Source organism: Castanea sativa, chromosome 3 (genome assembly GCF_040712315.1).
Source record: "Castanea sativa cultivar Marrone di Chiusa Pesio chromosome 3, ASM4071231v1".
NCBI classification, from domain to species: domain Eukaryota; kingdom Viridiplantae; phylum Streptophyta; class Magnoliopsida; order Fagales; family Fagaceae; genus Castanea; species Castanea sativa.
Window position 1 is genome coordinate 51,181,541 of NC_134015.1, and position 24,921 is coordinate 51,206,461.

Genomic DNA, 24,921 nt, shown 5'->3' on the forward strand with positions numbered 1-24,921 from the left:
AACTCTTTTATTTCTTTTCTTTTTTTGAAAAATACAACATAACCAAAAACCTATAAATAGCAATTTACATTCAATATAAAGAATATAATCAAACTTATTCTTAATTTAAAATTAAAGAATTAACAGAAATTATAAATTAAGATATAAATTTAGAAAAAGAACAAAGAATAAACTTATTTGTTTTCTCTATCACTTTGAGAGATGAAAGTGTGAATATGTAACAAAAACCTAAACCAATTATTGTAGAAGAGAATAAATGAGTACAAAAGTTCAATACTATGAACTGGGTTAAAATGTATGTGAGAAATTTTTATTAACTTTTTTGAAGTTAAAGAAAAATAGCTTAAACAAAATGAAAAAATAGTAATGAAGAAAGAATGCATACATGTCATGGGATTTAGGCATTCACATATTGGAATAAACTTCACTTCAAAAAGGATATATATAGAGAGAGAGAGAGAGAGAGAGAGAGAGAGGGGGTAGAGTTTCATTTGATATAGAATTTAAATCCAATTGGAATCAAGATTTCTAATCAATTTGTTTGTTGCTACCTCATAAATCTCATAAAAAGTGGAATAAAAAAAAGGTCATATGAATAGAAAGAAAGAAAAAACAATTTTTTATAGAAAAAGAGAAACTTTTCTTTTATGACCAAAAAAAAAAAACAAATAAACAAATGTTTTTTTTTTAGAAAAACAAAAGTTCATTATATATAAATATTTTTTTTTTTTTGGAGAAGAAAGAAAAGGTGTTTACTTTAAACTTAAATACTTATTACCTTATTTATAATTTTTTTTAACTTTATCCAAAAACATTTTTGGTAAATCTGTATGAACAATAATTATCTAAAAAAAAAGTCACATGTGAAGAGGAAGATTTTGCTTTTGAATACGTTGATATTTTTTTCTTTTTTACGGGTATTATGTTTTTTTTTTTTACACCAAGTAATATAATTTAATTTTAAAAATGAATAGATGAATATTGTTGTTGTTTTTAGTATTTTTACATGTACTGTTTTTTTTTTCACCCAGTAATATAATTTAAATAAAAAAAAAGGATTAGATAAAGAGTTTGAATTGTAATCAAATTAAAAAAAATTATCAACTTATAAATTATAATAATAAAAGGATTAGATGAAGAGTTTGAATTGTAATCAAATTAAGATTTTTATCAATTTAGAAATTATAGAAGAAGAAGATAAGTACAAAAAAAAAATTATTTATTTTTTAAAATTTTAAAAAAAAAAATTCTGCAATTTATTACAACCACTCAACACAAATACGACTTTTAAACCCAACTTTTATTATTATTATTATTATATAAAGAGTTTTGATTTGGTGTTAGTCGCTTTCTCTAGCCGTAAGCACAATTGCTTCAGGATTTATAAGGTCGCTTTCCATTTTTTCCTTGATATATAGATTAGTAAGTATTCCCACAGCATGATTGTTAGTTCGACATTTTGCTTTGGAGTTCCATGTCAAAGTCATCGTGTAATCTTATCGGATAACCCGATGGACTAATTGCTTGTGGTATCAAAATATTCATGTGTTCCAACTTCCAATTGGTAAAAGTATTACTTAATTTATTCTTAACTCAAAATTTTCCCTATGGAATTGAAATATGTTGTTAGGTGAGTAAGAGAGTTGCATTTCCTTGAGTTGATGTTGGTGATGTTTCAGTGTGTGAGTGATTTTAAACGTTCTATTTCACAAAATAGGTGAGAAGAAGCTAAGTGTAAAAAATAAGAGGGGATTGAGGACCAATAGTGAAAGCATTTTGAATTTCAGGAATCAGATTTAATGACATAAAGTGAGACAATTGTGTAGTGGGGTGAAGAAGTTTACTTATTGTAATTATAATGACCATCATAATGACAATAACTTTTCACATTCTAAAAAATAAATCACATGTACCAAAAGAAGGCTTTGACTAATTAGAACTCCCCCTTATATATAACTTTTAAAACTTGTTGTGTACTACATAAAAAGTAATATATGCTGAACCTATCTTCTCACTGCTGAAGAATTGAATAGGTTTGTAACAAATTACCTGGATAGTGGATAGCAACACAGTGGACAGCAAGAAGTTTTACTGGTATAATGAGGGGATTGACAACCAATAGGAAGATTGTGAACCCATTACTGCTAAAGAAGTTTTACCTTCTCTATGATTAGGAAAATGAAGTCCAATAACGAATATAATGGAGATGATCTATCAAAACTTAGGTATCATAAAATGACACTAAACAATAACATCCATTTAGACTTGTTGGCAATCATCCATATCTTTTAGCATTAAGAAGTACCAAATTGCAAATACAATAAAGAAAATATAAATGACAAAAAAAAAGGACCTTGGGTGGTGCATAAAACAAACCAATACAAAAAAATAAATAAATAAATAAAAACTTTGAGTGATCTATAGTAGAACATAACTCTAAGTAAATAAAATTTCAACGTGTCTACAAGATGAACATATTTCATGATTAGTCACGACTTCCTTTCTTTCCATTCTCACTTTCTCCCCTAAATGATGGTGGTGCATTAATTGATTCATGACTGCCAAGTATGTTGAATGTCTCACTATATACCTTGCAATTTGACTAGTTGCCATCAATGTTTCGTTGGTTATAGAAGAGTTTCCTTTCCATGAACACAGTAGACCCCATATTTTTGGAAGTGGTACATTCTTGACCCACGGCTTTATTTTGCCCCAAGGTGTATCAATTGCTTTTCTCCTAGGCTTCTTCGGCTTTTTACCTTGTGGTAGTGGATTTAACTGACCATTTTCAGCATTAGTAAATGTTATGGCTATAGCATTTGTGGTTGACTATGCACTACTTTTTGAATGTGCTTGCGCACTTACTGCTAAATGTGGTGGTCTCATTGACTTGATTTTCACATGCCCTTGCATGTGCATTTGTGCTTGCACTTGCACCCTAGCCCCATCACCATCTTATCAACTGGCCCATCACCATCTTATCAAAAGCATCATCATTAGCATCATCACCATTACTTGAGTCTTTGGAATTTTCAAAAATGTTTATATCATCATCCTCATCCATATCACAATCGTTGCCCTTGAACACATCATCAAAACATGCATCACATCCAACCCCACCAGCAACTGCAACAAGTTGAGTGAAATTTCCCACATCATCAATTATGTTAGGCATATCCACACAGTGCTCTCTATATCATCAATTATGACTCATAATATATGAAGTGTCGTGATATGGCAAAATATTCAACAATTTCCATTCAATTCAGTCCATACTATCATAGCCCTCAAACACATCATCAAAACATGCATCACATCCAACCCCACCAGCAGCTGCAACAAGTTGAGTGAAATATCCCACATCAGCAATTATGTTAGGCACATCCACACAGTGCTCTCTATATCATCAATTATGATTCATAATATATGAAGTGTCGTGATATGGCAAAATATTCAACAGTTTCCATTCAATTCAGTCCATACTTCGTGGGCATTTTTACTAATTGGAGAAACCTGGTTACCTTGGAAGAGAGAGGCGCTGCCGAAATGAGAAAGAAGGCACCACTGGAAGGAAGAGGAAGGGGTTGCCATCCTGACATTAGAGAATTTGGTTTGCCTTGTTTAATGAGATAAGAGAAATTTATTATCAAACAAAAAAAAAAATTGATTTGGGTTTTTTTCAAAAACATTGATAGGCGGTACAGCAGTTTTATTTTAAAAGAAATTAACCTAGCAGTACATCCATTTGTTGACGTGGCAATATTTATTTATTTTTATTTAAGCTATTTGACATATTAGACTTTTCCATCTAATAAATAACGGCAATGACTAAACTAACATGATATTGAAAGGTTAAAGACCAACTTGACATAATTGAAATGTTATGAACTAAATTGAAATATAGTGTAAAGAATATGAACTATTTATATAATTTTTCCATTTTATTGATTCAATTGATTAATGTAGGATGAAGATTAAGCATGAAATAGACAAGAAGAGATTTCTTTGCATGATAATTGGCACCTTGATTAGGGGTACTTTCTATATGAAATTTAGGCATCAAGCCATCAAGTTTAAGTCCAAATTCATGGATAAGTACATGAAGAAAGATAGGAAAGTGAGATTCCAGAACATGTGTTCTAAAACAATGCTCAAGTTAGAATTTTTTTTTTTTAGGACAATATTTTTTTTTTTAATAAATTTTTAGTACAATAATTGTTTGCTCGAAAATGACTTACCTTCTCCTTTCGGATTGGTTCCTTTCAAATTCTTGGGACCATACCCTCTCTAGTACTGTCACTTTGTGTGATTATGGGAGGTGTTAATGTGTTATAGTGATTTGTGTGAATCGATGGCGTATTTGATTTTGACCCCAAAAAAAATTGACTTGGCCCCTAACATCCTTCGCATCCTAAAACCAAACAAACAAAAAAAAAAAAGCAAAAGCCCAAATAACCATAGCCCAACAACAAAATTTAAACAATCAACATATGTAAGCCCAAAAATTTGCCAAAAATTTACCAAACCCATCAGATTCAGTTAAACAAAATCGATCCCAAAAATTCCAAAAAAAAAAAAACCCACTAAATTAGAGCTGGTTTGGCCACTATAGAAAGCAAATAAAGTAACTAAAGTAGAGTTAATTAGTCTAGAATATTTAAATAGAGTTTATTAATGGGCCTGTTTGGTTCGAAAACTTATGTATATCTCACACTCTTTCACTCCAATTTTGGGCCTATTTGGTGTATACCATATGAACTATGAAAGGGATACCAATCCAGCTGCAGGGGACAATTGTGTTAGTTTGGCAAATCAGTTGGCTCAATGTTATTATGCTGAGCGAGCACCTTTTGTTCGAGCATAAGGCAGTTAAACTTCAACAAGCCTCTCTTCAGTCAGCAACTTCCTCAGCTGGATGGGCTCTCTTCGGCTAGCCAAATGCTTCGGATGCAGCAAATTTTTGAGAGGAAGGGAAGTGAGAGGAGGATGAAAGAAGTTTATGGAAGAGTAAAGGAAAAACAAAAACAAAAAAAAAACTGAAGCAAAGGAGGAGGTCTGAAAATGAAAAGAAAAGAAACAAAAAATAATAATAATAATAATAATAATAATAATAAATAAATAAATAAATAAAAAACCAACGGTAATAAGAAGTAGATGTGGCAATACACTACCATTGGGTGCACCGTAATTACACTTTTGCCACTAAACTCAGTTTTCATGATTTGAAAACTCTTTTTTTATTGGTTACTGGTTGCTAATGGTTGATTGAATATTCATCTTTTATTGCTTTTATGTTTTATCTAATGATTTCTAAATTGCTTAATTTTTATTAAAGTTAATTAGTTGAACATTTGTCTCTTTTTTTATATAAACAAAAAATTGAGCAATTGTCTTTAGTTTAGCATCTTTATATCAAATAGATTGTTATATATAAATAATTAACTTAATAATAATTTTCTTCTATTCCTTTTCACCTAGCAACCATAATTAATGTAAGTAACAATTAACGTATTGTAATGTATTAAGAAACAATTATTTTATGTCTTTTTATTTATTCATAATTTACAAATACTAAATAAAGAGTCTCGTAAATAAAAATTGTCTAAATGTGAATTTATTTGTGATATATTTATTGTTCAAAATTATTGAGCTAAGTGAGTAGAGGGGTGAATTTCAACAATGGTATTACTGAAATTGTGAGAAAAAATAAGAGAGAGTGAAGAGAAATGATGTGACCAAAAAGAGGAGAAATAAAAAGTAATTTCAATAATACGGTTGCTGAAATATCTACTGCCCAATTTTTGTTCCTATGCACAACTACCTAGCTGACTGATACCAAAATAGGAGGAGAGAGGAGAGAAGAAAAAAAAAAGTTGAATTGTGTCAATCTCTTTGCTGAAATAGGAGGAGAGAGGAGAGAGGAGAGAGAAATAAAAAGTTGAATTGTGGCAATACCATTGCCACAATTACCAATTTGTTTTCTCTCTCCTTCTATTTCTGCAACTCAATTGACCCTATTGTAATTTTTTCTCCTAGTTCGGCAACTAAATTGCCATAATTACTATCTTTTTGTCATACTTATTCAATTTTTTTATTATTATAACTTTTAATATGGTCAGTGTTTATATTGACCATGGGAAACACTTATTTAATAATAGAACACTCCCAATATATATAATTTTATTGTCGCCTACAAATCCTCCAAAATGTCTAATTCATCCTCAGCTTATTCCTTGCCTTTAAATCCCATACTGTCTGTTTCTCCAACAAAAAAAAAAATCTCATACTATCTATGCACTAATGTTGATTTTTTTCTCTCCCTTTTAAATTGGCAACACCAATGCTAATATTTTTATCTTTCTTCCAACACTAATTTTGATTTCACAATTATTATTATTATTATTAAGGGCACCCTTGTGTATTGCATTTAATTCTTTAGATTCACATGTGATTGGCCAAATGTATCATGTATATTGTATTGATTTTCAAGTTGAAAATCTTTGCATGCCATCATCTTTCACATAAGGAATAAGAATATTTGCAACTTTGCATTTTACTTCTTTCTTTCTTTTTTTTCCATTTACCTCTATGTTAAAGTGATATCCATGTAATCTATGCATAGGTTCTATGATTTTTTTTTTTTTTTTGTAGACAACCTATTCATAAATGCTTTATAGGTTAACTGCAATTGAGTTGCCAAAATAAAAGAAAAAAGAAAACAAAATGGTAATTGTGGCAATGAGATTGCCACAATTCAAATTTTTTCCTCTCTCCTCTCCTTCTATTTCGACAATGAGTTTGCCACAATTCAATCTCTCCTCTTATTTCGGCAATGGTATTGCTATAATTCTACTTTTTTTTTCTCTCCCTCTCCTCTCTCCCCTTATTTTGGCATTGAGATTTCCACAATTCAATTTTTTTCTCTCTCCTCTCTCTTCCTATTTTGATTAGTTAGGCATGGCACAAAAATTAGGCAGCAAATATATCGGCAATGGTATTGCCGAAATTACTTTTTCTCTCTCCATCCTTTTATTTTTAGAAACTTCTCTCTCCTCTATTTGTTCACATCATTTCTCTTTTCTCTCTCTTATTTTTTTCTCACAATTTTTATAATACCTGATGAGTCCAAAAAAAAACGGCTTTGTCATTCAATGATGGACGAACCCGAGATACATTACGCATTTATAGCAAGCATTTATGGCAAGGAGTAACAAACAAAGTAAGGAAAAGAAGACGTTACACAAGTCAAAGCATCAGTCTATAGCACCTCAACTGTTACAAATGAGAATGAATATGGAGATCAATTGCTCATCAAAGACCAAGATAGCTATAAAATCAAAGGGGAGCAACACCAAAAGGTACACACAATTCTCGCCCCAAAAACTACTCCTAAATTGAATTCTTTTGCATTACACTTCAACGGAATCCAATTCTAACTTAATCAGCAGAGGATGTTTGGCAAACACCACATCGGTGTATCACTTTTTCTCTATTTTAGATCTATTGCAGGTTCGTACCTAGATGAATCCATTACTGTTGTCTATTCACATTGACAAAGATCTCAACTGTTGATTTTCTGCATCATCAATTATTATTAGTGATGAGTCCAAAAAATAATGGGTTCATCATTCAATAATGGACAAACCTAAGATATGTTACACATTTGTAGCAAGTATTTATGACAAGGAGTAATGGACGGAGTAACGGGAAAGAAGACATTACACAAGTCAAAGCATCAGTTGTAACACCTCAACCGTTACAAATGAGAATGAATGCAAAGATTTGTTGTTCATTAAAGACTAAGATAGCTATAAAATCAAAAGGGAACAACATCAAAAGGTACACACAGTTCTCTCCCCAAAAATTACTCATAAGTTGAATTCTTTTGTAATACACTTCAACCGAATCTCATTCTAACTTAATCATCAAAGAGTGTTTGGCAAACACCATACCTATGTATCACTTTTTCTCTATTTCAAATCTGTTGCAAGTTTGTCCTTGGATGAAGTCATTACCATTGTCCATCAATGCTAACAAAGATCTCAACTATTGATTTTATGCATCATCAATATCATTGCCGAAATTTACTTCTTTCCTCACTCAGCTAAATAACTTCCAACAATTATATCACAAGTAAACTCACATTTAGACAATATATAGCCAAAAGAATCACTAAATAAATGTTATTTTTTTTTATTTTAATGAATTTCTTTTGTTCATACCCCCTCTCAATCGAAGGAAGTCAATAATGGGCCGAGCCTAATCCATCTTCATGTTCCCTGCTAGGACCCATTTTGCTTGGTTTTCTCGGTTTCGAAATGCCCCTATAGCTAGCATTTTTTGTAATGTTCTGTAATAATCGACGGGGCCAAGCATTCTATTTAGGTTGGATAAACTCTTTTGCCATGAAAGTTAGTCGCATGAGCTTATTATCTGCCTTCTGAATTCTGATTTTGACATATGGGGATTAACTCTACTTTGACTTCTACAAACTCCACCATCAGCCTTGAGAATTGAGATGACCCTGAGATTTTTCTTCATGTTCTTCCTTTTCCTCGTGCTTGTCTATTTTCCAACTTGACCATCGCTTATGAATCACTAAAAATCAGTAGCTGCTTTACACCCAGAAACTTTTCTATCCATAGGCCTGTTAAGAGCCCAATCTATTTTGGTGTCATTCATTTGTAAACTCAAAGCGGAATACATAGCCCAACTTCTTCATAGGTGATTAAGATTAAGCCCATCCCACTTGTAAAATTGAATTATTAAAAAAAGTTACAATAATTTTGAAATTATACTTAGGTTGAGATTTATGTACTCCAATTTAATTTAGAACTAAAATGGAACTTTGAGGATTTTATATATATAATTATCCTAAAAGATTTTAACCAAATATTGTCTTTGAATGGAGTTATCCTTTTCTTTTGGGTGTTTAATTTGATTTTTGAAAATTCTCTTAGAATTTCGTCATGTTCAAGAAAATTACTTAACAAAGCAATTGTTTGTGCTTTGCCTTCTGATATTTCTCATTGCTTTAGCAACTGCAAGGCATCTCCTTGAAGTGTCGTTGTAACATAATCAGGAATTTTTTTTTTTTTTCCAGGTAGTTTTGTAATTAGTTATTATAATTGATAGAGATTGAGCTCAGTCATCATTAGCTTTTATTCGATCTTTAAAGGGTATATAATATACCGTATATTAATTTGTTAGATCAAGGTAATGGAAGAAATGCCTTTAAAAAAAAAATTAAAAAGCAGCATAAGTACCACCTAGCAAAATAAGATTGGAAAGAATCTATGGAATTTTTGTTGGCAAGAAGACGAGATCTCCAATGAGTGGCCAATGCGAAATTCCAATTAGTAGGCTAGTAGCATTCTCATTATTATTTGCGGATTTAAGTGAAAATTTCTAACCAAACATCTATTTTTATGGATTGCTTAAGAGAAATGTTATGTTCATAACATTTTTACAATAATTTTATAATAAACTCAATGTGGTTGGTTATTATGAGTTGTTATTAATAGGGTAAAAAATTAATTTCAGTGGTAGGATCAAATTAGAACCAATAACAACTAAATACCTATAAATTATTGTGAAAATATTATAGACGTAACATCTTCAACACTTTATTAAGGGTTTTCATTTTTAAATGTGTTTCTTGAATGTGCCAACCAAGTCTTTTGGTGTTTTGTTTTTTTCCTTCTTCTTTATACTTTAAATTTATTTATTTACCGTCAAAATCTCTTCTATAACTCAATTGCTTAATTACTCGAAATATTTTCAATGAAATATCTTGAGTTAAATTCTCACTTCCCCACTATAACTATCAAAAAAATAAACATATATTTTTTATAAAGAATTTGTTTATTTGCTAATAGTGACATCTTTGGTGGTATTTGATATCTATAATTTAAATCTCACCTTCTCTATTCTCTATTATCTATATATTAAAAAATTATTTAAGAGAATGAGCCATTGAATAAATGATATAGTATTATTTACTTAAATTATAAACTCTGGATATAATTTAAATCTCACCTTCTCCATTCCCTATTATCAATGATATAGTATGATATTTTGAATGAAAACATATAAGATTCAAATCCTCTCATCCCTCACTTGAAAATATATAAGAAAATAAAACTTTAATTGCTTGAGTATTGATTTGATATAAATTATTTTCATGCGTAGAAAGTAGTTACAATTCCTTAGAAATACATTTACACTTTATTAGTGGTTTTCATTTTAAATAGGTTTCTTGAATGTGCCAATCAACTCTTTTAGGGTCTGTTTGAATACCGTTTCTTGTTGAAAATTAAAAACTGAAATTATTGTAGCAAAATTATTTTTAAATGTGTGAATAGTGTCGTGAGACCCAATTTTAAAGTTTTTTTTTTAAAAAGTAGTTTATGAGTCTTATAAACAGTACACGGGACCTACAAAAAAAACACACCACTAGGAAGCAAAATGCGCTTCCCAAACGGAGCTTAGTGTTTTGTTTTTTCCTTCTTTATACTTTTAAATTTATTTATTAATTATAAAAAATTATTTAATAATTGATAGTGACATCTTTTATAGTGAGCATATGTGGTTTGAATCCCAACATTTCTATTTCTTGAGTTTTCTCACTATCTATTTATAAAAAAAAATATTTATTTAAATTGAAGAAAGCAATTCAACAAATGACCTATTAAAAATTTAATTGTCAAAAGTCTTACCATTCAATGGTATAATATTATATTTTCAATACAAACATGTAAGGTTTAAATTCCTATTCCTTTCACTTGAAAATATATAATAAAAAAATTAAGACTTTAATTACCTGACTACCTTAGTATTAATTTGGTATAATAGATTCTCGTGCGTAAAATGTAGTTACAATCCTTTTGAAAAGATAATATTGAACTTCTTTTTTTCTAGACAAAAAAAATTTATTTGTACTGTATTAGTTAATCCAGTTCTAAGTTTGAATTTAATTAAGAATTTTATAAAGAAGTAAAAAGCCCTACTACTAAAGCTGAGACTTTTTTTTAAAGATAGCTAATATGCCTAGAAAGAAGTGAGACTTTTTAAAAAGCTTATTCTTAAGAGTGTGTTTAGTTGGGGTGAAAACAAAGAGAATAAAAAATAAAAAGAAGAAAATAAGATAAAAAATGATATTTTTCACTGTTTGGTTGAGAGGGGAAGGGGGAGAGAAAAGTGGTAGGGCCCACAAGTTTTGTCTCCTCCCCTTTCAAAATATAATTTCTTCAAATTTGAGAGAAAATTGGAGTAAAAAATAAGAATTTTTTTTTTACAAAACTGCTCCCACTCTTTTGGGTTTTTTTTTTTTTTTAACGTCGACATTTTTGGCTCTTTTTTTTCTTTTTTCTTTTTTTCTTTTGACTTTTCCACTGTAGCTTGGGTTTTTTTTTTCTACTTTTCCATGTAACGTTGGTTTTTCTTTTTTCTTTTTTCTTTCTTTTGTTTAGCCAGGTGGTGGGTTCTTCTTTTCTTTCTTTTTTTTTCTCTTAATTTTTATTTTATTATTTTTTAAGAAAATACTTTTGGATGATTTTTTATGCTATTTTTTTTAAATGTCCACTTTCATCTATACACAATTTAAAAAAAAAGTATAATGTATTACTTTTTCTTTTATTTAAGAAAGACATAATGGTAAATTTATACAAACCTTATTTTCAACCAAACTAAAAAGTTTTCTATTTCTCTACTTTTCCACCCTCTCAACCAATCACAACTGAAGAAAATTAAAAACATTTCTATCCTTCCACTTTTTCATCCTCTTTCTATTTTCTATCCTTTCATTTTTCCATCATCCCCTTATTTTAACTTCATTTTTAAGCCACACTAAAGCTGAATCACCTCATGAAACTTTGGAATTAGTGGCCAAAGTTAAAATTTTGAATTGGTTGCTAGGTAATTGTTGTTCATGAAGAAACTAGTGGTACACAATTTTTTTATTATTATTAAATTTTCATTATTTAAAAGAATACAGAAAAAACAAATCTTAACCAAATAAATACTAGTTAAATACACCATTACTAAGACCAGGGGCGGAGGGAGGGGGGGGCGAGGGGGGGCAGGTGCCCCCTGAAATTTCAATTGTTTTGACTAGGAAATACCATATTTGCCCCCCCCCCATACAAAAAAAAAAAAAAAAAAAGGCTAAAAAGGAAAAAGTAACGTGACTTAAAAGCTAGAAAGGAAAAGTAACGTGACTTGAAAATTCTGAATTATTACTTTGTGTTGCATGTTTGAACCAAGATAACTTATTTTCAGCATTCAACAAGGAGAAGTTAATTCGGCTTGCTCAGTTTTATCCAAGTGATTTTTCAACAGTTCAAGTTTCTTTCTTGGATAACCAACTTGAGACATACATCCATGACATGCGGTCCTCTGAAGAGTTTTCAGCACTTAAAGGAATTGGACAGCTTGCTGAAAAGATGGTAGAAATGAAAAAGAATGTTTCATATCCATTGGTTTACTCATTAGTGACTTTGGCATTGATCTTACCAGTTGCAATAGCTACTGTTGAAAGAGCTTTTTCAGTAATGAACATAATTAAAAATCAATTGCGCAATCGAATAGAAGATCAGTGGATGAATGATTGCTTAGTCACATATATTAAGAAAGAAATATTCAAGACTATTGAGTGTGAAGAAATTATGCAGCGGTTTCAAAATATGAAAAATCGTCGAGGGCAATTGAGTAAAATAAGCTAGATGTGAAAACATAAATTAAAGTTTACATTTTATGTTAGATTTTGTATGACAATTACATTATCATATAGTTGTTTACTTATTTTGTTATTAATATTGATTAATTTTTTTAGATTAATTTTTTACTTCCAATCTTGTCTTTTAATCTTGCTCCTCCTGACCTAAATTCTTGGCTCCGCCACTTACTAAGACCCCATCTTCTTCAAAGTCCCCACACATATTCAAATCTTGACTCCAATATTTAAACCCAAAATCTTAACCAACCAAATTCATGGCGTAAAAGAAAGAATGAAAAGTTGACTAAAGACCTTGAAGAATGAGGTGGGCTGTGTGTGCTCCACGACCACCTGTCCCTCCTTCATTTTCTTTACGATGATATATTCAATTCCATTTCTCGATGTGACTCGTCGGTCCTCGTGTAGTCCGTGTGGGACTGTTTCTAGTTTTTACTTTTTAGTTACATACATAAATACAAATAAAGTTTTGTTCTAAAATGTTTTCTATTTGATAAATGTTTTTCTGCAAATATTTGTAAGAGAAGTTAATTATTTTTAGTATTTGGTTACATATCTTATTTTCATGTATTTGATTAAGGGTGAAAATAATATAAAAACAAAGTTGGGTCATATAGGTTTCTAACATTCATAATTTTATTCATAAACATACACATATAGGGTTTGTTTGATTTGAAAAAAAAAGTGGTGTTTTATGTATTTGTTTTCAGCTTTTTATGGACCTACTGCCAAAATTTGGTTTGGTTTGTAAATTTGTACTCAGTTTCATTTTCAGTATCCAAAAAAAGTGAGTTTGAATATAGCAAATGAAAACAACTTTTGAACCGATAGTCACTATTAGTGGCTTATTTCTAAGGTTGTCGATTGCTTAGGGCTTCATTTGTGGGCTATGTGTTGTTGACTTTCTATATATATGTATTTATATTTTTCTCTCTCCTTTCTCTTTTTTTGTTGAGATTTGATGAAATTTGTTTGTATTAATGGGTTTTCCAGTGGTGATCTGGGCTAGGTTTGATTTTTTCCAGTGGAATTATGGCGAAGTGGAGATCTAGGCTAAGTATTGGATTGTGACGGTGGTTTTGGTAGGTTTTGGTTATGGTTTATTTTTGGATTCATGGTAATGGTTTCTAGCGGATGACAGTGTTAATGGTTCTATTAGAAAATAAATATATTTGAGAAAAACAAAAACTAGTCCAAAAATGGTGCCCAATAGAAAATGAGTTGGAAACAAAAAAATGAGTATAGGATTTGAGAAGAGAAAATGATTTCAAAAAATTAAAATTGAAAATGAATACAAACCCATAAGTAACCAAACAGTCCCATATATATATTAATTAATTGAGTTTAAATTTTATTATAAATAAAAAATAAATAACTATTAATAATTACCATGAGTATATATTTAATAGTTCTAAATAAAAATACAATCATAATAAATACCTATTAGTAAGTACTAACTATCATAATTATCAAATTTCATGTTTAATATTGGATATACAACACAATCAAAATAAAATATCTATCAATACTATTTTAATTATCAAATTATATATATATACACACACAAAATAAAATAGAGAAACATTTTTTTAAAGATAAAATAATATTTTATTAAACTTTCATGCGCATAGGTTATTGACTAGTAAATCTAGTACATCTATATCTTTAAATTAAGTATACATTTGACATAGCTTACTTTTATTGATTTATTTTAATAATTGAAAAAATAACAGCTACAACTAAAAAAGAATTAAACTTAACCAAATAAATGAAAATAGTTGCAAAATAAACTAAACTAAACTAGTAAGTACTTAAGAAGTAGTGTTAGCAACACATACTTCTTCACAATTTAAATTAACATCATTTCGCATAAATTCATTATCAATACAACTTATAATTTTATGAGATGATCTTATAAGACATTTCTCTAAATGTTGTGAGAAAAATATCTCATGAAATACATTCTTCAAAAGTTCATTTGGGTATCTAGAGTTTTCATTAGTTTATTTGCATAATATTTATTAAAATATATAATTTTTGATAAATTTTATGTTAGCATCAAATTTAAAATAAAATAAAATAACTAAAAGTTAACATTTTTTTTATATAAAAAAACACCTCATCCATATCAACCATGTTTAAAAAATAAAAAAAAAACAAATTGTTCAAAGATGACACAAAAATTGGACACAACTTAGAGTTTTATTCTCTGCACTAGACCCGGTACGATGATGTCACGTGTTAAGCGCCTATCTTGAATTCTCTTAACACGCAGTCGTTCCACTGTATGGTCTTTGACTCATTGCTTCTATCTTGAATTCTCTTAACACGCAGTCGTTCCACTGTATGGTCTTTGACTCATTGCTTCTGTTTCAGACCATGGGCTCTTTACTTGTTTTATTTCCCTTTATGGTAAGTAAATCTAAAATTTGTGTTTAAAAAACCAGAACACAAAAAAAAATAAAAATAAAAATTCCAACCAGAACTGTTTTGCCAAAACAAAACTCTCTTTCCCTTTCTTTACTAAGTTACTTTCTTTCATTTCAGTACAGCTAAACGGCTAAACCCTGTCGTCCAATTAAACCCTATCTTCCAATTCCTTCAAATCCACACTAAACCCATTGATTCATTGTATGAACAAAGCTGAGACTTTGCTACTCTTTTTGGGTTTTGGGTTTTGTTTTTTGAGCGACAATGAAGCGAGCAAAGCTAGAGTCTTTGATGTCGCCGAGTCGACTCAGATTGCTTCAGCTTGTGATGGGCATAGTGTTTCTTTGCATACTCGTTATGACCATCGAAATCCCACTGGTTTTCCGCACCGAGTCTGATTCAGACGACGGAGCTTTTGGGTTTTTTTTGCCCGGAGACGAACCGGACGGTTCGTATCTGTATCGGAAACCGAAACGGCAAATGCACGAGTTCAAGAGAATGTCGGGTTTGATCTTTAACGAGAGCTTATTCGATGCTAAAAAGGACGAGTTTTCGGAGCTCTTTAAGTCGGCAAAGCAAGCTTGGGCGATAGGGAAGAAGCTCTGGGAAGAAATGGAGTCCAAGAAAACCGAGTTGAGCCAGAAAACTGGGCCGGAAAACCGGTCCGAAACGTGCCCGAATTCGATTACGCTGTCGGGAGGCGAATTCCGGAACCGGGTTTTGGAGCTCCCTTGTGGGCTGACCTTGTGGTCCCACATAACGGTGGTGGGGACTCCCAGGTGGGGCCACCCGGAGAATGATCCGAAAATATCGGTTTTGAAAGAAGGAGATGAGTCAGTGATGGTGTCACAGTTTATGATGGAGTTGCAGGGTTTGAAAATTGTGGATGGTGAAGACCCACCAAGGATTTTGCATTTCAACCCGAGGTTGAAAGGGGATTGGAGTAGAAAGCCTGTGATTGAGCAGAACACTTGTTATAGGATGCAGTGGGGTACAGCTTTGAGGTGTGAAGGGTGGAAGTCTAGAGCTGATGAAGAAACTGGTAGGTGATACTAATTTTAAATGTGTTTTTTGTTCTTTTTTTTTTATTAAGAGACTTCGTTGGTTTTGTCTTAATTTTGTCAACTTTAGCTCAAATTGCAGTTCTTTTGAGTTGAACTAGTAAAAAAAAAGACATGTTAGTTAAGTTTGTTACAGAGAGCATGACTTTAGATAGAATAAAATGGTGGAAAAAAAAGTTACTTGATCATGACTTTGGAGATTTCAATGTGTTCTTGTTTAATTTTTGCTTTGACAATTCATGGGTTTCTTGTTATTGTTTTTTTCCTATCAGCTTTAGCTCATATTGTAGCTCTTTGTCCCATAAAGTGAGTTGATTTGAGAGGAAGACTTGAAATAACATTAGTAGAAGTAGTAGTAACGGACATGTCAACTAAAGAGGAAATGTAATGTATGATTTTGGATAGAATAGATAGTGGAAAAGAATATATGTGGCCGACTTTGATTAGTCTATTGAGAATCCATGGCCAGCCCCAAAATGTTGTTGCTGATAGAATGAGTGCATTGAAGTAAATGTAGTATAGGTAGATATGGAATGGTGTTCGGATTATTTGGGGTTGTGATACTTGTGATTATGTTTTAAGTGGAAGGTTGTTTGACTATTTTGTAGATTCAAATTGTAATGACCTGCCGCTGGATTACCTCCTATCTAGTTGTAAATTATTGCCCCCTTGTCTGTAGCTGGAGTGTAGGCTAGGTAATTAAAGATAAAACTTGTAACATGGGCATGAGAATACTCAAACCTCTGAAGCACTGATGCGGCTGGGAGGGTGCCACACCGGTGTCCGACGCGGCCCAACGCGGGATGCGGCCACCAACACCACTGCCAGAGCATCAGTGCCGTGTCCGAGTTTTTTTTCTTTTTTCTTGGATTCGCACCGACGCAGCTTCGATTCGTGCCGAACCAGGCCAATTCAGCCAGAATCAGATCGTATCGGCCGATTCAGAGCGTATCGGCCAGCGACTGAAACTGCCGAAATCGTCCTTGAATCATGCCGGAACAGCTAATCAATGATCAGCGATCATGCATGAATCTCATTTTTTAGAGATGATCATGATTGACTTGCTTGGTTGCTCCTCGACCTCGTTTGGTTGCCGAGAAATGATTCCAGGCCTCGCACTCTTGCTGAGGGGTCTTGCTCCTCGACCTTGTTTTTGTACACCAAATAAGAGAAATGAATTTTATTTTAATTAATTCAATTAATTAGCTGTTTTTAGGTGCAGTTGGTATAATTACATTTTGTACCATTTTGTTTTATTTTGATTAAACATAATTAGATCCAAATATTAAAATAAATTAATATAATGGTGCTATGTAAACTATAATATAGTGCGCCCTGCAGAAGGTTTGGTTGGCCAATAGTGTCACTGGATTAATAATTTTTTTTTAAGAATGTTTTAATAGTAAAAATATATAGAAAATATAAATAAATATATTTTTATTAATTTTTTAATCGCCGCACCCCGCCCTAATTTTTCAAAAATTGCTGAGTCCCACACCCGCACCTACACCCCGAAGCCAGAAACGCACTCGTGCTTCATAGACTCAAACATGTTCAATCAGAAATTTTCAACTTCCGAGGAACAAAAATTTGCTTTCAGACCTGAGATTCTCTTTTTTATTCTCCAGTTAAGGAAGGCAATACGTCTCTCTTTATTCTATATTTTCCTATGACTTACTCCCATATCTAATTCTTTATGTAGTTAACCACTTTGAACTTTTGCTTTATTATGCTTATTTTACCTCTTATTCTTAGTTAGTCCTTTGGGCTTTGGTCGTTTTGGCTTGCACCTAAGAAATCTTTATACTAACATGGTCAAAGGTTTGAGCTTAAGCTGACATAGGCCTATAGTGTCACAATCACCTTCAATCGGCTGCTGGTAGTCTTGCGAGCTGCTACTTTGTCTTCCAACTAGTTGACTCAACACTATTCTACAATGATAAATTGGCTCTCACCCATGAAGCCGCTGATTGCTCTTCACTCTCTCTATATTAGCAACAAAACTTAACTTGGTAGTCAATCTTGAGAAAAATACCATATTAAATAACTTACAAGATATTACATGAAATAACCCAGACCAAAAGTTTAGAGATATTTATAAAAAAAAAAATCAGCATTAAATTTATTTAGTTGCTTGCATGATTTTTTGTAGACTGTTGGAAGTTTCTCCATAGTAAAACATTATAGCATCTGCAGCAAATACTTCCACAAGTTTTCAAGCATCTTCGTCCACTATGAATATGCCAATTCCTTTGAATGGTTCTCAATTTATCATGCTCTCTGTTCCTAGTGAGATATTGACACCATGACAGAATAAACATGTCTGTATCTAAGTTTCAGAACTTCCTTCCAGATCTTCACTTCTAGCATATGTACCTAATCAAGGTCTTAAACTTTCATTGTAAGTACAACCCTAGTCATTCGTGAAGAAAAATCAATTCTGTAGTGAAGGGTTAAGCAAAGAGATCAAAGATCAATACAACAACAACAAAATCCTTAGTCCTCCAAAATTTTGGGGTCGGCTACGACTTAATCATTTACTTGAACAGAATTGAAGCCATTGTGTAAGTTCTGAATATGATATTAGGCATCTAACACTTTGGTGTGAGTTTTCTATAAAAACAAAAGAAAAGAAAGCTCAGTTTCTTCTGTTGATGATTTACTTTGTATGATTTTCAGACTGCTTTGGTGTAGAATTCTGTCTTTATATAATGACAGGTTTTCCTTGGTTAAATTAATCCTGTTTATTCCTGATTTTTTGGAATTTATGAAGTTGATGGACAGGTGAAATGTGAGAAGTGGATTCGTGATGATGACAATCACTCAGAAGAATCAAAGGCATCCTGGTGGTTGAACAGGCTTATAGGGCGGACGAAGCAGGTGTCTATAGACTGGCCATACCCTTTTGCAGAGGGAAAATTATTTGTTCTAACAATAAGTGCTGGCTTGGAAGGTTACCATATTAATGTAGATGGGAGGCATGTCACTTCTTTTCCTTATCGGACTGTGAGTATCCTATGGTATCTTCTCATATTGTATTTTGTAACGGACACTGGATATCTTAAGAAACTTTTCTAATGTTCACAGGGATTTGTTCTTGAAGATGCCACTGGACTTTCTGTCAATGGGGATATTGATGTACATTCTGTTTTTGCTGCTTCCTTACCCACATCACATCCAAGTTTCGCAACGCAGATGCATCTTGAGATGTTTACTAAATGGAAAGCCCCACCTCTTCCCTATGGGCATGTGGAGCTTTTCATTGGCATCCTATCTGCTGGCAACCATTTTGCTGAGCGAATGGCTGTGAGGAAGTCTTGGATGCAACATAAGTCAATTAAATCTTCTCATGTTGTGGCTCGGTTTTTTGTAGCAATGGTAAGGCTGGATGCTGGAGGAATGTGTTCTTTAATAAGAAACCATTTGATGAAAAGCTTTATGTTGGATATTTAGGGCTTTTAGATTTATGTTTTGACAGCATGGAAGAAAGGAAGTAAATCTGGAGCTAAAAAAAGAATCAGAGTATTTTGGTGATATAGTTATGGTTCCTTACATGGATAATTATGATCTTGTTGTGTTGAAGACTATAGCAATCTGCGAATATGGGGTGAGTTTTGGAAAATGACCCAAAGTTAGCTATTTTCTTTCTTTCTTACTAGAAAATATATATCACCAATGTATGTGGCTCTTCACAGGTTCGCACGGTGGCTGCCAAGTATATCATGAAGTGTGATGATGACACATTTGTTAGGGTGGATGCTGTGATCAAGGAAGTAAGAAAAGTTGATGAAGATAGAAGCCTTTATGTTGGAAACATGAACTATCACCACAAGCCCCTTCGTCATGGTAAATGGGCAGTGACATATGAGGTATGAATTCCCCCCAACTTCTCTAGTTCTTACTCCTTAGTAGGATCATTGGCTCTGTTTCCTTGGGTTGCTTAATGTACCACTTTGATATTATTTCTTCAGACTCTAAATAAGCGCTGCTTATAGGTTTTTGCTACTTATTTTTGCTTTTAACAAAAAGTTAGAATTTGTTATCAGGTAATATAATGCAGATTTTTTGCCACATCTAATTATGTCTGATTTGAAATTTCATTTGCTTTAACACATAGTTAGTTGTCAATGCTCTGTGTTGGAATGATATAGTTATCTTCCAAATGTTGAAAGAAAGTTTATTTTGTTGCAATCATGAGGTGTAGGGACTATATTTACTTTGGAAAAGAGTCCTACCTCTGATTATTAGAGGTTTAAGACACCCAAATAATTCTCTCTTGAATGTTCAATGTTTGGGTATAAAATGACTGACCAACTCCCATGATCACCTTTTTTTTTTGGCCTAGCTAAACCCAGACAGTGTAGAGTTCCTGACTAATTCAACTTTTAGTACTCTTTTGACTTTATTACTTTCTTTAGTGAGGGTTTGATATGCTGTTCACATTTCTCACCATTATGTCCTTTTCTTGTGAGTTCCAGGAATGGCCAGAGGAAGACTATCCAACCTATGCAAATGGGCCGGGTTACATTGTATCATCCAACATTGCACAGTTAATCGTATCTGATTTTGAAGAGCACAAATTAAGAGTATGTGGCTTTGTTCTGCTCTTCAATCTCTGTGTGTATGTGTGTGTGTGTGTGTGTGTGTGTGTGTTTATTAGCATGTTCACCTGCACACACATGTAATGTGCTTCAGCAGTTTTAGGTGGTGGTTACTGATGATTGATTAGCCAATGTTCACATGGTGCAGTTGTTCAAGATGGAAGATGTGAGCATGGGAATGTGGGTGGAGCAGTTCAACAGTTCAAGACCTGTGCAGTATGTACATAGCTTGAAATTCTGCCAATTTGGGTGCATTGAGGATTATTACACTGCACATTACCAATCTCCAAGACAGATGATATGCATGTGGGACAAATTGCAATCTCAAGGAAAACCCCAGTGCTGCAACATGAGATGACATTGAAACAATAGTGTTCACCATACAAATTTTGCAGTCATAGTATACCTCTGTAAATACTCAAGTCAGGTTAAGTCTAATGGGGATATTCATGATCCTTTTCCAAATTCGTTCATTATTTCACCTTTTTCCTCCTTTTTTCCCCCATTCATCCCTCTATACACTGGGCGATATGAGAGGAGCAATGTTGCTATTTAGAGATAGGCAAAACATATATAAACAATTTATTTTGTAATCTAGAGTGTAACACCACAGAAGCAGAATGAAATGAATGTTTGAAACAATGCTTCTGCTTTATATTCAAAATCTCTCTCTCTCTCTCTCTCTCTCTCTCTCTCTCTTTCTCTCTCTCTCTCCTGTATGCTGGAAACAGTGCACTACATGCATGCACTCCGATGAATTCCTTGTCTGTGCAGGGTATTGGCCATTTATATTATTTACATTCTCCCCTAGTCCAATTCCTAAATGCTCTACTCCAATTGTGATCCATGAGACCTACTATGTTTTTCCACAACTCCCCTCCAATCTATTTAGTTTTTAGTGAAAGATCCAATTTCTGCTTTGAGGAGAGACATTTGGCTTCACATTTGCAGAGTCCATTGCATGTAGGATGTTATTCTATACTCTTAACAAAGTTTGGTCAACCTCCCCTCCCCCAAAAAAATCATCATTGCTGCTGATGTGCGAGATATCAGGAATATAGGCTCTTTTTGTTACAACAGTTGTGATTAGTTCACACATTATGAGAAATGATGCATATGCTGGATATACAAAATACCTTCTTCATAAGAATGTGTGGCATATATGGAACAAGATATCATCTCCCAAGTTAACAATTTCAAATCTAACTGGTGACTTTTTCCTTTTTTTTTCATTGCCAGTATCAGTTAAAAACTAATGTCAACTGTCTCATATTGTTCTCAATAGGTGCTACCTCTAATTATCTAATGTAAATATAGAAGCATGTAAGTGAAGTGCATACCCTGCTGCCAAGGGTTAAAAAATTACTGTGGATACCAATGATTCTAGAATATATCTGTAGGTATAAAGCTCTTTCCAAATCCGTTACTTTGTAGAACTTAGCAGAGAAGTAGGCATAAAGTAAAGGAAGAACCATTATCATGAAAGCGATTCTCTCTTAGTGGATATAGTGCTAAGAAGAAGGAACCTTATTCCATAATCTTATTTTATCAGTCACTCAGGGCCTAAAGCTGTACTTTATAAGCTGGACCATAAATTTACTTTAGCTGATGTAGCTGATGGCCCACAAAGTAGCCGCCTAATAAATAAGTGATGGTTATAACTTATATGATAGAACGGTACTTGATCAAATATCATATTCTCTTTCTCAAAAAAAAAAAAAAAAAAATCATCAATCAATATATATATAAAAACATAATCATCAATCAATATATATATAAAAACAGAGACCTCATACGGAAGAATATGAGATTTTGTCATGTGGCACACTCTATAAAGAGAATTGAAATACCTTAACTCACATAAAAAATAAAAACAAATTAATTATTGACTTTTAGTTTTATTTGGTTCAATGTTTTAAGACTTTTCTAATTAAAAAAAGATATTCTTTGTATTATTTGGTTCAATGTTTGAAGACATTTCATCTCTCACACATACACACAAAACACTTTGCAATTTAATTCACTCTTGCACTTCTAGCCCTTTATATATACCTACCTATTGCCCTTCATGCTATCCTATGTCAAATATACATAGACAAAAAATGATATCATTTACCTTCAATCTTTCGACGACACCTACCTAACTCTAACATTATTGATTTATCTACTCCCACCCCGTTTGAGTTGGCTACAACCAAGAAAGGAGGGTTTGCGTTTTATATTGAGTGACAATGGCAATAATGATTTTGATGTCAATGTCGGATGTTGTAAATTTGTGGGTTTTGTAAACGATGTGATTAACCATGGGTGTTTGAGATGTGTATTTCATTTTAGAATTAAGGAGAGAGAAAGACACATTTTATAAGAAATTTTATTCTATAATTTTTCTCCAAAGTTTTTTTTTCATTACTTCAATTGAATAATTATAATGAATATGTGTATACAATTTATAATTGTTGCTTTTTTTTTATGAACTCATTACTAATAAAGTTTTATAACAACTATGCTATAATACATATACAACATTCTCAAAAATCATCTTATATAAAATATTACAATACTATCCATGCATTACACGGGTAACTTACTAGTTGTATTAATGCTTAAAAAAGATTGATGTAAGCAATTGCACGCATCATGTTACATACTTGAGCAAGATAAATTAAAATACACATTTACACGTTAAATTGCGGAAAGTACATTTAATATTAGATGAAATCACTATATGTAGAAATGTGCCCAATTCTGTCACTTGAAAGTGTAAATTTTTACAACTTGTTAAGATGATAAGTTATGATTGATGCAACCTCGAAATCATAGAGAATATTTTTATTATGCATCAATCATAACATGTTACATTACCAATTGTAAAAAAATTTGTGTGACCGAACTTATTGTTTCTTTAAATGAAGAAGTCCAACCATTTTCTTCCATAACCATGGTGAAGTCTCAGCTTCACAATTTGTTCTGAAGTTGGATAGCCCATCAACAAGCTACAACATGACCCAAACCAATGACCATGCCAAAATATACATCAACCAAGCCCCTGCAACAAGGTCAAAATAATTTGAATTGTAAGCATCATACATATATATATATCTCAAAGGCTGAATAAGAAAAAGAGTCTAAAAAAAACTACTAGATAATATAATACCATTCTTCCATGGAAGAAGCCTCAAACCATTATTAAATGATGACACAAAGAAACAATCCAACGACGTGTTGAGCCCGTTAGGACAGTTGCAGATAAACGAATTGTAAGGTCCAGTGTAGCCACAAACTCCATGACTCTTCTCACATTGAGCACATGAGCTTGGATACTCATTATTCACATTAAACTTATATTTGAGTGCTATCCCATAGTTCCAATTTTCAGGGTTGGATTCCTGGCCATTGTAGCTGTAAAGCCCAGAATAAGAAGTGCACTGAAGCTTCTTTAAGTTCATTTCAAACGAGGGTCCAAGATTCACAGGAGCATAAATGCAACATGTAGAGATTGGAAGGTTGATGGTACTAAAAGGCGTGCAAGAATATAAATAACTACAAATGGGTGTGCCTTGGTTATCACAAAGAGGGGCTTTGGAGTTGTTTCCATCACCATATAGGCCATTCAATGTGTATATAGGTGAAGAACTGACTGAACAGTCCAGTAAAGCAAATATGGTATCATCATGAAAAGTAAAGGGTGCATCCCAATCTAGGCCAAAGCCTTTACTTGGTTGTGTGCAGGAACAGGTTGACATAGAAGGGTCTGAGATGTATATGACTTGCTTGGTGTAGTCAATGTTGGTGATAGGGTAACAACCTGTGTGAGTGGTTAAGGTGAGCTTTTGTTGGTCACAATTAACATATTGTTGGAAGCGTGGATCGCCACAACCAGGGTCACTACCAAATGGGAATGTGAGGATTTGTTTGCCACAGCTTCTTTGGCAGATTTGGGCTGAGATTGGTGAGAGAAAGAGGAGAGAAATTAAGGAGAGAAGAGCTATGGAAGAGTGACTTAGCTTCATTCTTGCAGCTATGGATAGGTAGAGGTAGAGGAGTTGGGAAGTGAAGTGAGGTGTTGGTATATATCATATGTTGTTGGAAGCAGCTT

General features: G+C 32.5%; 3 protein-coding genes across 3 annotated transcripts; 2 read left to right on the top strand and 1 right to left on the bottom strand.

Moving 5' to 3' along the window:
* Nucleotides 1-3,546: 3,546 nt before the first annotated feature.
* On the top strand, nt 3,547-12,722 carry LOC142629120 (uncharacterized). Its single transcript, XM_075803104.1, has 2 exons — nt 3,547-3,610; nt 12,280-12,722. The coding sequence occupies exons 1-2, from the start codon at nt 3,547-3,549 to the stop codon at nt 12,720-12,722; spliced, it is 507 nt and encodes a 168-aa protein (XP_075659219.1).
* A 2,541-nt stretch (nt 12,723-15,263) lies between these two features.
* Nucleotides 15,264-21,635, top strand: LOC142626948 (hydroxyproline O-galactosyltransferase GALT5-like). The gene is made up of 7 exons (XM_075800698.1): nt 15,264-16,205; nt 18,998-19,230; nt 19,312-19,602; nt 19,703-19,831; nt 19,920-20,093; nt 20,703-20,810; nt 20,974-21,635. The coding sequence occupies exons 1-7, from the start codon at nt 15,428-15,430 to the stop codon at nt 21,181-21,183; spliced, it is 1,923 nt and encodes a 640-aa protein (XP_075656813.1). The 5' UTR covers nt 15,264-15,427; the 3' UTR covers nt 21,184-21,635.
* Nucleotides 21,636-23,499: 1,864 nt separating this feature from the next.
* On the bottom strand, nt 23,500-24,921 carry LOC142627577 (uncharacterized). The gene is made up of 2 exons (XM_075801450.1): nt 23,980-24,921; nt 23,500-23,871 (listed from the first exon to the last, which is right to left on the bottom strand). The coding sequence occupies exons 1-2, from the start codon at nt 24,833-24,835 to the stop codon at nt 23,819-23,821; spliced, it is 909 nt and encodes a 302-aa protein (XP_075657565.1). The 5' UTR covers nt 24,836-24,921; the 3' UTR covers nt 23,500-23,818.